General features: G+C 41.0%; 1 protein-coding gene across 1 annotated transcript in view; it reads right to left on the bottom strand.

Annotated features, from left to right (window-relative positions):
* Nucleotides 1–7,802: 7,802 nt before the first annotated feature.
* Nucleotides 7,803–17,636, bottom strand: part of SGCA (sarcoglycan alpha) — a 39,842-nt gene continuing 30,008 nt past the window's right edge. Inside the window, exons 9-10 of the mRNA XM_081933282.1 lie at nt 8,410–8,614; nt 7,803–8,190 (exon numbers count right to left, since the gene is read on the bottom strand). Of these exons, the coding sequence (XP_081789408.1) occupies nt 8,422–8,614 (193 nt within the window). The 3' untranslated portion in view covers nt 7,803–8,190; nt 8,410–8,421. The remainder of the gene's footprint in view (nt 8,191–8,409; nt 8,615–17,636) is intronic.

Genomic DNA, 17,636 nt, shown 5'->3' on the forward strand with positions numbered 1-17,636 from the left:
AAAAATGCAACCCCCCCACGTACATCTACACCAACACCAGTAGATTTGGATGTCTTAGAGCAGAGGATGTTTGAGAAAGAGACAGAAGAGCAAAGAATGCAGACACAAAAAGAGGAGGAGGGGCAGGGTGCTGTAGGTGGAGTCGACCCCTCTGGATCTCTGTTGTGCTCCTTCTTGGAAGAAGGACCTTCTAAGTCTCTCACTGAAATGCCGATATTTAAACCTGTCGAACAACGTATTACCAGATCCACGACTAGACAAATGTTAGAATCTCATAAGCGCGTCGACCCTCAAATACAATGTGCTAAGAAAGAAGCTAAGAAGCAAACCGGAGCCATGGGAGGAGCAGGGCTGGAGATTGGTTTTGTGGAGAGAGATCTTCAGCAAATGCTTTCAGCGCTTCAGACCAGATCTAAAGATGCTTAAGCTATTATCTTGGAACGTGAATGGAATGAACTCTCCACAAAAAAGGAAAAAAATATTTTATTATTTGAAGCAATTTAATAATGATGTTGTTTGCCTTCAAGAGACTCATATTAGGCTGCAAGACCAGAAGTACTTAGTGAATTCAAAACTGGGAACATTTTATGCTGCCTCTGATTTGGTAAAGAAAAATGGTGTGGTGATATATATAAATAAAAGATTTTCAACTAAAGTTATAGAGGCAGATGACGCTGGTAGATATATAGCAATTCAATTTGATACAGACTTCGGTTCCATTTTGGTGCTAGGAATATATGCTCCTAACCAATGCCAAGAAAGTTTTTATAAGATGCTCCATTTAAAAATTTTAGACTGGAACTTTAAGAGTATTCTAATAATGGGAGACTGGAATGGAGTGATTTCTCCAAAGATAGACAAGAGTACAAAGACGAAATTCACTACCAAATTACCAAAGGCTTTTTTTGATTTACAAGACGATTTGAAATTAAAAGATGTTTGGAGGACACAACATCTAAATGAGATGGATTTTTCTTTCTACTCAGATAGACATAAATCCTTTTCAAGGATTGATTTCTTTTTGTTAACACCGGATCTACTTCCTAAAGCCAAGAAATCCAAGATTTTCGCCAGGTCACTTAGCGATCATAGTCCGGTGTGGTTACAAATTGAATTAGGGATGAGGCCAAGAAGGTCTTGGAGAGTAAATGAAAATTTATTTAGATATGAAAAAAATGTTGATGAACTTAAAAAACACATGAAGGAATTTTTTAGTTTTAATATGAATAAGGGCACTCCCATTGAAATAGTTTGGGATGCAAGTAAAGCTTATATGCGTGGGGTCCTGATACATATGAACTTTAAACACAAACAAATTAGACAGAAAAGGAGAATGGAATTGGAAGATGAAATAAAACGTAAAGAACAGCTGCTTATAATAAACCCGAATGACCAGGCGCTCCAGATGGCGCTAAAGCTGTTGAAAGATCAATTTCAGATGCTTATAGCAGAACAAACAGCAACCAATTTGCAATTTGCTAAACATAACACCTTTGCCAACGCTAATAAACCTGGTAGATGGTTAGCATATACTTTGAGAAGGAATATGAATGATAGAATTATTGATAAAATTGAGTTTCGAGGGAAGATGGTATATCAACAAGAGTTGATTAAAAAATCATTTGTGGACTATTATACTAAGCTATATGTACAGGATAATATACAGAACAAGTTAATAGATGATTTTTTGGAAGGAAAAAGGGTTGCAAAAATTTCTGTGCTTCAAAAGGCAAATTTGGAACGTCTTATAACCGCTGATGAGATCACTTTAGTTATAAATCAACTTAAATTAGCTAAGGCTCCAGGGACTGATGGTTTGACTGCAATGTATTATAAAACTTTACAACTGGAAATGATTGAATATCTTACACAACTATTTTGTAATATACAACAAGGAGGTAAAATACCTCTCTCATGGAAAGCGGCTTTTATCTCATTGATACCTAAAGATAAAGAGGGCCCTAAGAAACCAGAGGATTACAGGCCGATATCTCTTCTGAACACAGATTATAAAATATTTGCTAAAGTATTAGCCAACAGATTGATGCCGGTTATTCAAGAGATTATTCATCATGATCAAGCAGGATTTATTGAAGGCAGACATATGAAGGAGAATGTAAGGCAACTCATAGATTTAATTGACTATCTTGATAAGAATAAGCAGATCTCTGCAGTGCTGGTTTTCTTGGATGCAGAGAAGGCCTTCGATCGAGTGAATTGGAACTTTCTAACCAAGACTTTGGAAAAGATGGATATGGGACCACGATTGCGGCAGGCGATTGGAGCAATTTATCAGCAACAAAATGCACAACTTATTATTAATGGAAATTTGTCAACAACTTTCGAGATACAAAAAGGCACAAGACAAGGTTGCCCATTATCCCCATTGTTATTTATTTTAACTTTGGAAGTCTTGTTGAACGCAATTCGGGACTCAAAATCCTTAGATGGCATAGCTATCAGGCAAAAGGAATACAGAACTAGAGCATTCGCCGATGATCTGGTTGTTACCCTTTCACATCCTTTGAAATCAATAATCCAGATGAAAAATATCATAATAGAATTTGGCATGGTGTCTGGGTTTAGACTAAATCAAAACAAAACGAAAATGATGGTTAAAAACATGACAGAGACTCAAAGAAAGAGACTTGTAAGTTTAGCAGGTTTTGAAATAGTTTCTAAAGTTAAATATTTAGGAATACAAATTTCAGAATCAAACACAAAACTTTTCTCAAATAACTATGAAGTGTTGTGGCAAAAGATACAGAAAGATCTTGAAGCGTGGAAAAAGTTACAATTGTCTTTGCTTGGAAGGATCTCAGCAATTAAAATGAACATTCTACCTAGATTTATCTTTCTATTCCAGATGATTCCGGTGCTCAAGTCAGATAAAACCTTGTTAAATTGGCAAACAACATTAAATAAATTTGTTTGGAAGGAGAAAAAACCGAGAGTAAAGATGAAGATTATGCAAGATACACGTGAAAGAGGTGGCCTCAGACTCCCAAACCTTCGATTGTATTATGAAGCTGCGGTATTAACGCATGTAGCAGATTGGTTTGGGAAAACAAAAATGGAATTGCTCAATATAGAAGGCCATGATCTTGTTCTGGGATGGCATGCATATCTTTTTTATGAAGACAGGGTGGATAAAGTGTTCAACAACCATGTTCTCCGTAGTGCCTTGATGAGAATATGGAAGAAGCACCGGCCCAATTGGGATTATAAAATACCGCTTTGGTTGGATCTTGCAGACACCATGGGGATTATGAATATTAAGTCACTCGGGGGTTGTTTATATAAAGATGTGCTTATTGCTGATGGGGGCGAATGGAAGTTAAAAACTTTGGAACAGCTGTTGGAAGAAGGAATTACTTTAAATTGGTTACATTACATACAGCTTCAGAAGAGATGGGAAGAAGATCGCAGGGTCGGCTTTATGGATAAAGAAGTGGAACTGATTAAGCAGATAAAAGAGACTGGTCCAAAACAAGTTAAAAGAATATATAATGTACTGTTAGAAAGAGACTCAGAAAGTGAATTGGTTAAGGATTGTATGGTTAAATGGGCTCAGAATTTTGGGGAAGTGGTTATGTTGGAAACGTGGGAAAAAATATGGGTTCAGAATGTTAAATTTACACAGTCACAGAATTTAAGGGAGAATTTTTATAAAATGTTTTACAGATGGTATTTAGATCCTAAAAAATTATCATGCATGTACCCAAATGTTCAACCAAAATGTTGGAGATGCGGGTGTCTAGATGCTACCTTTTTTCATGTATGGTGGACTTGCAACAAGGTTAAAGCTTTTTGGATAAAAATATGGTGGGTTATGCAGAATGTATTTAAGAAAAGAATACAATTCACTCCACAAATGTTTTTATTGGGTATAGTTAAGGATTTTACCAAAGGGGAAACAAAATTGGCCTTGTATATGGTTACAGCAGCTAGGTTGTTGATTGCGCAACATTGGAAAAAAGATTTTTTGCCAACAATTGATCAATGGATTCAGAAGGTGGCGGGGTTCGCTGAAATGGCAAAAATTTCAGCTTTCTTAAAAGCTCAGAAACAGGAGGATTACACACAGGAATGGGCAAAATGGATTGATTATATACAGAATAAATACCAGACTAGGAGTTATTATCTAGCCTTTAGGTAAGAATGTTTAGACCGATAGATGATCAGAGTAAATAGTATATGGGATGTTTGGAATTATTAGAGTGGTATACAGCGGAAGTCAGGGGGGTGGGTTTGTGCGGGAGGTGGGGGAGGGTTAGGGTGGAGGGTGGGGCAATATATATGTATGAATAAATTAGAAGATGGGACTAATGAAACATTGTTAGGCTAGGAGAAATTTATATTAAGAGTTATAGATGTTAAATTAGCTTAGAAAATGATCAATGTGTTATTATTAATTTAAGACTAATCTCTATAGTTTTTGTTGGGAGGAGAGGGGTTATGAGTAATCTATTTTAAGATGGGGGGTGGGGAGGGGGTAAAGTGTTTGGTATAATATTTGAATGTGAATTTTTGCGGGGGGGTATAGCATTTGTATGAGATTTATATTGTATGGAGGGGGGGGGTGAAAAGGGGGAAAATTTGTTTGTACAAAACTCTTTTAATAAAAAAAAAAAAAAAAAAAAAAAAAAAGAAGGTTGCAAAAGGTAATCCCTGGACCCCGGGAGACGGCAGCCACCGTAAATGTGATTCAGTTGTCAAGCCTCCGAATGTAAATTCCATGACCATGGAGATGCTGCAATGGTCATAAATGTGGAAAACGGTCATGTCACTTTTTTCAGTGCCGTTATAATGTAACCTCAAACAGTCACTAAGTGAACTGTTGCAAGTCGAGGACTACCTGAAATCTTGTAGCAATCATTCCCTTTGCCTTCATTTTGGGGCTTTTTTTCTTCTTGAAACATGTTCTAAGTGGCCATTAAGATCAAACTTGTCGATCCTCTTAAAGAAATGAAGATGCAGCTCAGTTCCATTAAGATCAAAAGTACATGCAAAGACTTGAAAGTTTGCTGTATTGGTGATGCAACTTCAAAGGCACTGTTTTTTGCATTTTTTAATCTTATTAATCACTAGTGACATTAGGAGAATAGATGTTTGGAATTTACATCCTAGCAGGGGAAGAATTCTGGACAAAGGGCAGGATGATAATAAGGATGATGATGAAGTCACTGTCTTTTAATTTTATTTGTCCAAATATTTCCAACCAGCTCATTTAATATGTTTTGATCATTGCGACTGGCTTATATAATTTGTCTCATTCCATGAATCTAACTACAATACATAAGAAGACTATGTTGCACAAATTATTTTTAAGTCACACATGTACACTAGAGGAACTAGTTAGAAATCTGCACAGATATACTATTGGATAGGCTGCTAGTAACGTTGATATACCGTATTTTTTGGAGAATAAGATGCACCGGAGTATAAGACACAGCAAGGTTTTGAAGAGAAAAATTAAAAATAAAAAGTTTTTGCAGTCTGCAAACCTCTCAAAAACGGCCCATTTTTCGCAAAAACGAGCCTGCTTTTTTTTCCAAAAAAAAGGGGGGGGCATGAATAGCCCTTAGGAGTCTTGTAGAGTGCTCCGGGGGGGGGGAGGCAAAAATGAGCAAAAAACAGTCCGTTTTTCGCAAAAATGCCCCCCCTTTTTTCCAAAAAAAGGGCATGAATAGCCCTTAGGAGGCTTGTAGAGTGCTCCTGGGGGGGGGGGGATGAGCAAAAAAATGGCCCGTTTTTCGTGAAAATGGGCCCGTTTTTTGTCCAAAAAAAAGACGCACCCAGATTTTCAGCCTCTTTTTTAAGGGAAAAAGGTGTGTCTTATACTCCGAAAAGTACGGTAAATAAAATTGGATTCTCAAGCTGTTTTGTATATACAGAATGGGTTACGAATCCAATGCTTTCTTCCCAGGAGGAATTAATCCAAATAATGCCAGACATCAAAGTTTTTACTGAATGTGGAAATGGACATTTAATAATTTAACAATGGTATAAATACAAATGCTAAATGCTGCTGAAATATCATATCTTCCCATAGGACCATTCTATTTTGTCTCCCACTTCCCACTGAACAGTTGGATGAGTGAAGACTGGAAGAACAGCTGCAGCAGCTCAAACTTATCTATGATGTGGGTATGTGATCACCTTTTGTGACCTGCTGACAAGCAAAGTCAATGGGGAAGCCAGATTCACTTAACCATGTCACTAACTTAACAACTTATAGACCTTGAGGTATGACCACAATTGGGACCAGAATTTCTGTTGCTAAGAAAGGTAGTTATTAAGTGAGCTATGTCTGACTTTACGACCTTTTTTGCCCTTGTTGTTAAGCAAATCACTGCAGTTAAGTGAATCAAGTGATCGCCATGTGGTGATCAATAACTATGGGAACCATTTCTAAGTCACTTTTTTCAGTGGAGCTGTAACTTCAAACAGTGACTAAATGAAAGGTTGTAAATTGAGGACTTCCCAGTATTCACTTTTGCAGTGGTAAAGGAATTGTTCTGAACATTCAAAAAGCGTGTTGCTCCAGTGATGTCCTTGATATTAACCAGTAAGCATAAATAACAAACCTACAGTATGTATAAAGGTCTGAAATGAGTTATGGGAGCGCATACCCATTAAGCTGAGCCTTTGAAGACTGAAGTGCAGCTGTTATCTTGACTACTGTATTTCTTGCTTAGGTGTACAGAGCAAACTTTAGTAAACTTCTGTATAGTATTTTCCCCTCGGGTGAAATAATATTTCAATATATCTTCCAAACATATCATTGCTCATAGAAAAGGAATGGGTAGTATGTAATATCACCATTTGTTAAAAAGAAGCAAAGATTACTACATATAAGAGCATGCTTCTGCTCACTTTGTTATATGGAAGCTAAATTTGGTATCTCGGGAATGGGTTACTTAAGAAATACACACTGTAAAACAAAAAGAGGTAGGATCAAGGATAACTAGATGGTGAGCAATCATGAGTTGCATATTAAAATGAGAAATTATTACGAAACTAATACTATCAATATGGGGTGGTTTGCTAATGCAGAGAGAAAGAATAAGTTGCAAAAGAAATGAGTGAATGGGCTGAGAGACAGTAGAATAATTACAAGTGGCTTGGTAAGACTTGATTAGTCGTAGTGGCACAGCATTTAGAGTGCAATACTGCAGGCTACTTCTGCTGACTACTGGCTGCCTGCAATTCGGCAGTCCAAATTGCACCAGACTCAATGTTGACTAAGCCTTCCATCCTTCCAAAGTCGATAAATGAGGACCCAAATTGGTGAGGGCAATATGCTGACTCCGTAAACCACTTAGAGAGGGCTGTAAAGCACTGTGAAGCGGTATATAAGTCTAAGTGCTATTGCTATTAGACTCCTGAAAAGAGAAAGGAAAGAAGATTCAAAAACAAAAGATAGTACATGAATCAGTATGATGTCATGGTGGCATGATTACATAAGGATAATATGCATGGATATATTTTTTTATTTAAATCATTTTATACTGATCCCAATTAAAAGATCTCAAAGTGATTTACAATTCGTAAAAAAAGTTCTCAAGGATAGAGAAAAAAATTACAATGAATCCTTATTTCCATTAAATTTAGTTCTCTCTTTTCTTGTCTCATGTCTTTTTTTTTTGCATGGTACTTCTTGTTTTCTGTATTTTGTACAGTGTTGTTTATTCAAAACGGTATAATATGATAGTTATGTGTGTGTGAATATAAATATTATTTATAAAGAAACCCAGGTTCTGCCAATTTATTCACTGAGGAAAGCAAAATACAGGAAAAAGAGTTTTATCGTTTATCATGCCAAGTTACAAGAGGAGAGGAAAATTATGTATTCTGTATAACATCAAACACATATTAACTGTGATTGCTTTTGGCAAGAAGTTCAGAAAATATAGTTGTGTGGGAAGGCTGGGCATCTCCAACACAGGATTACTATACTAAACTTGAATATATCCCATCCATTGAATATGTAGAAACAGAAGGATTTAAAACCCACTCTACAAACTTAGACCAAGAATTACCGAACAAACACACGTCGTTCATTTCCAAGCTTCACTATTATCAACATAAAACACTGCAATAAACTCAGATCTCTCATGCTTGTCAACAGTTGTCTCAATCCTGAGAAACATCTTTGGTGGAAAAACCCTTCTCAGTGAAAATGGCCTGTTGAGAAAAAACAACAACACATAGTTTAAAATGCAACTTGATAATACTAAGTTTCCTCTTTTTTTTTTATCTAGGGGAAGGGGAGAGTGATAGAATTGCTACATATAGATTTTGCATCCTGCTATCTGGCTTCTTTGCCTAGAATCACACCTGTACCCTTTCTGTCCACTCAAATGGTTGGAGTTATGGGCAGGCAGATTCAGAGATGATACAAACCTGATCATTTATTCATTGTTGAGCCAAGATGAGAGGCACCTGGGCACTGTCATAGCGGCTATTTTGCATGGGATTTGTTTTCTCGCCCGTACGGATATTAAACATGGGCAAAGTAGAGAGGGGACGGGGCACATCCCGAGTACCAGCCATCTGCCTCAGTTCCTCTGTATTGTCATGGATTGTGTGATGATGAACCATTTGGATGCTACAGGAGAAGAAATAAATGGAACTAAATCAAATCAAATAACTGCATCACAGTCATTAACCAGCAAAGAAAGAAAGAAAAGAAAAAAATAGTTTTCAAATTAACCAGGACATCCAAAACTAAATGAACCATACACAGAAAAACATGCTTCATTCTTATTAGTTAAAACTAACCTAAAATGTAGAATTATAGAGCTCCAGACAAATCGGAGGAAGACACAATACAGACCCTGGCGTTAAAAAAAAAAAGACCAGTGGATCATGGGGAAGCAAAAATACTCCCTACTCAAACAAGTTCAATTGCTCTTAATTATTCTCTCTCTTGTTTTGTATACCTGGAAATTAGTATTATAGGTAATCCTCGATTTAATACTACAATGGAGCCCAAAATTTATTTTGCTAAGCGACATAGTTGTTAAGTGAGTTTTGCTACATTTTATGACCTTTTCCCCACAGTTATATGAATCGCTGCAATCGTTAAATTAGTAACATAAATTAATTTTGTTAAGTGAATCCGTCTTTCCCCCATCGACTTTGCTTGACAGAAGATCACAAATGATCTTCTGACACTTGGACTCTGCAACCATCATAAATATGAGTCAGTCACCAAATGTCTGAACTCATATCATGTGACCATGGGAATGCTGCAATGGTCATAAGTGTGAAAAACAGTTATAAGTCAGTGCCATTGTAACTTTGGACGGTCACTAAATGAATGATTGTAAGTTATGGACTACATGTAATTTCAGAAAATAAGAATTGCTTTTACTGCTGGTCATTATATCCTGTTTTTACTACTCAGGAGTGGGGCAATTAAAAGTGTTTTGGAATGCTTTGTAAACTAGCAGTACAAAGAATATGTTCAATAGTTTCTATCTGTCCTGAGTCACAAAGGCATATTCATAAAGAGTAATTCTATTGTTAGATACTCATACCAACTACAGTGGTTTCCACCAAGGTCCTCTGTTCCGGCGGGAACAGAGGTTTGTTCCCATTGGTCGAAGGGTCTGACAGCTCCCTATAAAAGGGCTGCTGTCAGACTCAACCTTTGCTGGATTGTTCTTATTGTTGTGTTATAATAAAGAGCTGTTGTTACCTTTAAGCCTGTGTGTGCCTATCCATTACCTAATCTAACACTGGTGACGAAGGTGGGATTGGAAGGCAACTAGGCGAACCAAAAAGAGTGAAGAATCCAGCAAGTAGATCCAGCCCAGAGCTCAGCGCGGCTTCGAGCAGCCATTTTTGAGCGGCAAACTAAAAAGGCCCTCTGTACGCAAAATGGCCATGCACGCTCCACCGACTCCGTATGACCCTGTCACCACTTCGATTCATACATGCTTCGATTTGACTGCTTCTTCGAGGCAAACGACCTCATGGGCCTTTCTGAAGGCCTCAAGAAGAACATGTTCCTCAGGTACTGTGGCCGGGAAGTGTTCGAGACAGCAAAAGACCGAGCCGAGCTGACACCGCTCCAATCAGTTGCCTGGTCCATGCTCCAGTAGACGCTTAGGATTCATTACGCGCCCAAGCCGTCCAAGCACGTTCGCCAGCATGAATTCAATATCAGGAACCAAAAGGAGGGTGAGTCGATTAACGAATACATTGCCACACTCTGTAAAGCCGTGGCGTACTGTGAATTCGGAGACTTAGACGAGTGATTCTGGACCGCATAATATGTGGCGTTCTGGACATTAATTTTCAGAGGAGGTTTGCTCTCAAAATCAAACCTCACTCTGCAAATCGCCTTGGACGAAGCCAGTGCATCAGAATCAGCCATCAAATCGACTGAAACCCTGCAGCGTCAAAGCACGCCCTAAGAAGCGCAGAAAAGCACATGCATTCATCGCGAGGCTGCAGAGCCAGAGAGTTCTGAAGAGGGAGATGACAGCTGCTGCATGCGCAATAACCGCGCCCTGCCAGCGCGCAATTTCAAACAGCATATCCCGCCTTGCGCAAACTGCAGAGGAGACCATGTCAGATCGGCTTGCCATTTCTGCGATTCAACCTGCCAGCACTGTGAGTGAAAGGGGCACATCGCAAAGGTGTGCCGGAGTGAATTCCCTGCCACTGTCTGGCAGCCTAGAAGTGCACCAAGCCACCAACTGAGGCCCAGCCAAGGGGCCTGGAAGAAGCCACCACGGTGCACAGAGGACGATGAGAGTAACTCACCACACTCCGCACCAAGCGGCTAAAAAAGCTGAAGGTCACAGTCCTCATCGAGGACTCTCCATGTGAGATGGAGATTGACACTGGGTCATCACTGACCATCATACCGTGGCCTACCCTGAAACAGGCTATCCCTAGCCTCAAGAAGCAGCACCTTCGCACCCTTGACACCCGCCTAAGCAATTACCAGGGAAACCGGGTCCCCATCGTGGGCGAAGGCACCTTCCAGGTGAACTTCAAACAATTCAGCAGGAAACTCCCAGTGACAGTGGTCAGCGGCAACCTGCAGAGCCTCCTAGAGCTAGATTGGTTCCAAGCCCTGGGCCTAGAGGTGACCAGTATCAACGCCTTCAAAGACGTCAGCACTGAAGCCATCTTTAAGGAGTTCGAGGATGTCTTCGGCCCCGGTCTGGGTAAGTATGTGGGGACCCCAATTTCATTTAATTTGGACCCCAACATAGCCCCAATAAGGCTAAAACCCAGGAGAGTGCCTTTTGCTCTCCGCCCAAAAATTGACAGGGAAATTGACAAACTTGTAGGCCAGGGAATCCTAGAGCCGGTCGATCATGCACGCTGGGAGACCTCTATAGTGACACCTGTCAAATCTGATGGGTCAGTCCACATCTGCACAGACTACAAATGTACAATTAATAAAGTGCTACAACAAAGCGCCTACCCTGTACCCATTGTACAGCACCTCCTCCATTCGCTAGGCCCCAGAAATTTTTTTGCTAAATTGGACATGGCACAGGCATACCAACAGTTGCCTGTAGATGGCACTACGTTTGTGATGCACAAGGGTACATTCAAATGTCACCGCCTGCAATTCAGCTTTAGTATCGCCCCTGGACTGTTCCAAAGTGTCATGGAACGGCTTTTGCAGGGGATTCCAGGAGTCGCCCCTTATTTCGATGACATCTTGGTATCGGCTGCAAATGAAGCGCAACTTTTAAAATAAGTATGAACAGTTTTGGCTAGAATTAGAGGCAAGGGCCTCCGTCTCAAAAAGGAGAAATGCCAAATTAATGTGCCAAGGGTTGAATTCCTGATCGACGGCTCTGGGATTCACCTGACCTCATAAAAAATAAAAGCAGTTCAGGATGCCCTCACACCTTGCAATCAAACCGAGCTGCAGGCGTTCCTCGGGCTCCTTAATTTCTACAGCGTCTTTCTTAAAAAGAAAGCCACCATTGCTGAGCCCCTACATTGTCTATTGGCCAAACACCCAAAATGGTCCTGGGGAAAAGCCAAGGCTGCTGCATTTGCCGCAGTAAAATGACTCCTGTCAGCAGATTCGTTCCTCGTCCAATACAGCCAGACCCTGCAGCTGGTGCTGACCTGCAATGCTTCACCACTCGGTGTCGGCGCCGTCTTCAGCCACCGTATGGCCAATGGAACCGAAGCCCCTATTGCCTTTCACTCCAGGACCCTATCCGCCACAGAATGGAACTACAGCCAGTTGGACCGTGAGGCTTTGGCTGCTGTGGCAGGAGTAAAAAGCTTCCATGAATACCTTTACTGATGGGATTTCGAACTAATTACAGACCACAAGCCATTGTTGGGTCTCCTGGCTGGGGACCATCCTACCCCAGTGTCGTTATCACCCTGTAGACCAGACGGACTATTTTCCTGGCTGCCTACTCCTACCGCCTTATCCACCGACCTGGCTCCACTTTGGGGCATGCCGATGCTCTCAGCCACTGTCCGCTTGCTGACCCTACCCCCGAGACACCAGTCATCCTCATTGACTGCTTGGAGACTGTGCCTGTCTTGTCCACTGACATTGCCCATCACTCTGCGAAGGACTCCACCATCAAACAAGTTTTGAACTGGGTGTGGAGGGGGTGGCCCAAGGGGCCTGTTGGGGCTGATTTTAAAATGTATTTTGCTAAACACAATGAATTATCGGTGGTAAATGGCTGTCTACTGTGGGGGAACCGGGTTGTTGTTCCACCCAAACTGTGCATTGCAGTATTAGAGGCTTTACAGGTAGGGCATCCTGCAATTGTCAGGATGAAGTCTTTGGCTAGGAGTTATGTGTGGTGGCCTAACATGGACAGGGAGATCGAAGAATGGGTGGCTACCTGCACACCGTGCTAGAAGTCCAGACCAGCTCCCCCAGAGGCGCCCACTAAGGAGTGGGAGCAACCTCATGCACCATGGTCTAGGGTGCACATTGACTTTGCTGGCCCAGTTCACGGCCAGACTTTCTTAGTAGTTGTGGACTCCTACTCGAAGTGGTTAGAGGTGATGACCTCCACAACGGCAGAAGCAGTCATCAAGGTGCTACGGAGACTTTTCTCCACGCACGGCCTGCCGACGTCTTGGTCTCTGACAACGGGCCCCAATTCACGGCCATGCAATTTGAGACCTTCCTAGCAGCTCAGGGAAATAGGCATGCCCTGGTGTGCCATTCCATCCAGCCTCCAATGGTCAGGCGGAGAGAATGGTGAGATCTGCCAAAGAGGCCTTCTTTAGGATGGGCCTGGGTGATTGGCAAACATGGGTTGACCATTACCTACTAATTCAGCACATCATGCCCAGTGCCACTACTGGGAGAAGCCCCTCCGAGCTTCTCATGGGTCGCCAGCTAAGGTCCCACTTAGACTGGCTACACCCAAATTATTCTGCCTCATCGCCCCCAGACTCCACATGCAAGATTCAGACTTTTAATGTTATGGTGCTTTGCATTCGAGACCTTCCTGACTACAAGATATGGAAACGGCATGACTGGGAAAGGTTCCCACATCTCACTAGGACTTCTAGGGATTCAGTATACACCCACAACTACACTGGGGGAACTCTGTGGATTCCTGCCACAGTGATAGGCATCACCAGCCCTTGCTCTTATCTCCTAGAGCTAGAGGACACTAAGAATTGGAGAAGGCATATTGACCAACTCCATGGCCGCCTCTCCAACTCCACTCTTAGACAACCAGAGGTAACTCCTGCACGAGTTAGCCAAAGCTCTACACAAATGGAGCAAATGCTCACTCCTTCCACAGTCAGCTCAAGCCCGAGGGTACCGGGAAACTTATCTGGTTTTGTTGCAGGCCTGCAGTGAGCTCTGAGCGAACCAGCTCCAGACGCTCCAGCCGCGGCCTGTGAAAGGTTCCAGGAGCTTCCATCAAGTGGAGCTGTGGAGCAAACAGGTCCGTCCGACCTGTCCAAGGAAACCCCTCCTACTGAACTGCACAGGTCAGGCAGAACTACCCAAAAGCCCGCCTACCTGTGTGACTACGTTACCAGTAGGATTGTTCCATCTAAGAGGGGAAGGGTGTTAGATACCCATACCAACTACAGTGGTTTCCACCAAGGTCCTCTGTTTCGGCAGGTCTTCTATTGGTCAAAGGGTCTGACAGCTCCCTATAAAAGGGCTGCTGTCAGACTCAACCTTCGCTGGATTGTTCTTACTTATTGTGTTATAATAAAGAGCTGTTGTTACCGTTAAGCCTGTGTGTGCCTATCCATTACCCAATCTAACAGCTATCTTTTTGTATCTTCCAGATAGTACTGTAGGTAAGATATTGCATCAGACTAAGACAAAGGCTCTTCTCTGGTGGAGAGTATCAAGGTGTGTGACTGGTGCCAGGATACATATCTGACTATCCATCATGGGAAGCTGAATAGTACTACCCACATTTGATGGCTGCAGGTATATATTGATTTCTACTCATATAATAAAAGAATAGCATCTTAAATGGATCCCTTAAACCAGGCCAACCTGTAGAGCTTATGTATTGGAATGGGTCCAAGAGTAGCTTTATAAACTATGTAATTGTATTTGTAAATTTTTAACTTCTTGTCTCTTTTAAAGTTTTCCCCCATCCCAAAGTTGATAGTGATCATTTCCCACTTATTCTATGCTTGAGAGGTCCTTGGTGCTCTCTGAAGTTGGTTGTTTTCTCACAGACATTTCCGTACCCAAACTAGGTGACATCATCAGTGCTAGTAAAAAGTGGGGTTTGTTCTCAGTTTATATTCTAATAGTTTTCCTTGTCTGTGTTGGTGGGGACAGTCTTGGAGTTTCTTTGGTTGGACATTTTACTGCCGGCTTGCTTAGTCTAATGTTAATCTTGGAGTTCATCTATGGATGCTGATTGCTAGTTTGATCTGGGGCTGCTGAGTCTTTTGATGTACTCAGAATGTTTTGAAGGGCTTGAGTTGGTTTGTGTGCTACGCTGATTCCATGTGGTTGTAGAAGCCTATAGGTGGCTTCTGAAATATTCTTTATGTATGGCAGTGTTATTCTTTTTATGGTTTAGAATCACATGGAATCAGTATACACACAAGCCAACGAAAGCCCTTCAAAATATTCAAAATAAATCAAAAGACCCAGCAGTCTCAGAAGACAAAACAGGAATCATCTACAACATAGAGTGTAACAACTGCAAAAGCCACTTCCTAGGGCAAACAAGCAGAAGATTGACAGAACACATCCATGGACACCAAACAGCAGTCAGAAGACATGTTAAAACTCTTTAACTTCACAACATATGGACAGATTTAATTATTGTTTCAATGGAGAAACTGTGACCATCCTAGACCAAGCCAAGTCCAAAAACACTAGGGAATTTCTAGAAGCCTGGCACTCTGACAAATTAATCTCAATACACACATAGACATAAACAAAATCTATATATTATGAAAAAAGACAACCAACAAACCAAAAAGGGAGTAAAAAGACCAAGATATCTCCCCATTAGCAATCAACACCCAGATAAGCATAGATGAACTCCAAGATTAAGATCAGACCAACAATCAAGATCTAAACAATACCCCAATCAAGGAACTGCCAAGCAAGCTGACAGTAAAATGCCCAACCAAAGAAACTCCGAGACCATCCCTACTAACATAGACAAGTAAAACTATTAGAATATAAACTGAGAACAAACCCCACTTCTTACCAGCACTGATGATGTCACCTAGTTTGGGTACTGAAACAATCAAGTTTAGAGGTCCTCTCAAGCATTGAATAAATGGGAAATGATCACAGGCAACTTTGGTAGGAGGGGGTTATCAAACTTTTAAAAAATCATAGTTTATACTATCTTGGATCCATTCCAATGCATAAGCTCTGCAAATTGGTCTGATTTAAGGGACCCATTTAAGGTGGAAAGATTCAGCCTGCTAGTTCTTTGGGCCAGGCATAAGCCTGCAAAGTTTCCTTTCTGATCCTTTATTTTCCATGCACTTAGGAAGAAAGTCAAATTCTAAACTAAGTTGATGAGGATTATATTGTGCATATATAGAGTTTCATCGTCAAGTCCAAGTCTAGAATCCAAATCTCCCCCTTTCAATATATACACAATGGGTATGCATTAAATACATTGTTCAAGTAACATTCCATAAGCTGCTGACTGCCAATTTTCTTCTTAAAGGTGGAAAATGTACCTTGACTATTACCAGAGTGTAGGATCCTAATTGAATCTCTACTGATGTGGCATAGTATTCAAATGGCATAGGTTCTTGAGTTGTTATATTCATGCTGGTGGTTAACAATATACCTAGAATTGCCTTTAGGTTTGTCTGTACCTTACCTTGCGACACATTTAAGAGAATAAGCTATATATCCATTTAATGTCAGGGCTGTTGGAACCAGGTTTCTTGCAGCAAGATGACATCAAATGTAGTTATAAAGCTCGTGAAAGTAATATCTCTGCATTTGGACAACCAGTTAGTCACAGTCCAACTAATCAGAGTGACTTGGTTCTATTGGCTCTCATGTCAGTCCTCTATATGGCCCTGAAAGCAAGCCTGACAGCCACCTTTCTGATATGATATATTCTGTTTGGGGTACAGTAACCTGCTCCTTCCTTGTAGTTGCATCCCTTGCAATTCAGTGTTTCCTCTCCTCTGAATCATATATAAGCAGCTTCTGAATGTTAAATGATCCCTTCCTCATATTTTCATGGCTAGTAGCTTTGTCCAATCCTGAAAGTGATAATGGGTTTATACAAGCTTGATTAGGAGGGACTAAGCCATTAACAGCTTTTTCTTGTATTAAAGTAGAATCTAAGCCATGATCTAGGGATGGAGCTAGCAGCTTTCCTCCAAATGATGACGATTCATCATTATCCAGCAACTTAGTTTGTGTATCAGAATCCTTACCTAGGTTTGTATTGGAGGCGCAAGAAATTCTGCCTTTGGAGAGTATATTCCTCCAGAGACTGGGTCATGATGTAGATGTAAAATTGTAAATCCACTAGAATAGTTTTCCTCTCCTGGAGTTGCCTTAAGCGGTTAGGTAAAGGTAAAGGTTCCCCTCACACATATGTGCTAGTCGTTCCCAACTATAGGGAGTGGTGCTCATCTCCGTTTCAAAGCCAAAGAACATGTACTGTCCGAAGATGTCTCCGAGGTCATCTGGCCAGCATGATTAAATGCTGAAGGCACATGAAATATTTTAGGGCTCCCTATCTAACCTAACCGTAACCTACCTAACTTTCCTACATAACCTACCTGACTATAAGTGGTTAGGGTAGGGAATTATCTCTTGTCCAAGTTGTTCTCACTTATGTCCAGCCAAGGGATAAGAAATGTCAATGGTGAGGTTTGTTGGTCTAAAATCTGGAGTCCATTCTGGAAATCTATTAGTTGAGCATTATGAGTCACTATGAGAGAGGCAAGAGTAATTACATTCTCTCTGCACCGGAGTAGTGGTTTCTGTGACAATTTTCCTCTGCTCTTTGCAGGAAGCTGCATCCATAATCAAATGTGAAGAATGTAGCTAAATGGGGGGGGGAGGGGATTGAGGTGTCTAAAAATTCTGGAAAAAGAACACTATATTTTTGCCGAGAGGTTTCTGCCATCCTGAACATTTTCTCTACATTACCTGGATTATTAAAGAGAAGACA

This window comes from Natrix helvetica (assembly GCF_964273705.1).
Source record: "Natrix helvetica genome assembly, chromosome: Z".
NCBI lineage: Eukaryota > Metazoa > Chordata > Lepidosauria > Squamata > Natricidae > Natrix > Natrix helvetica.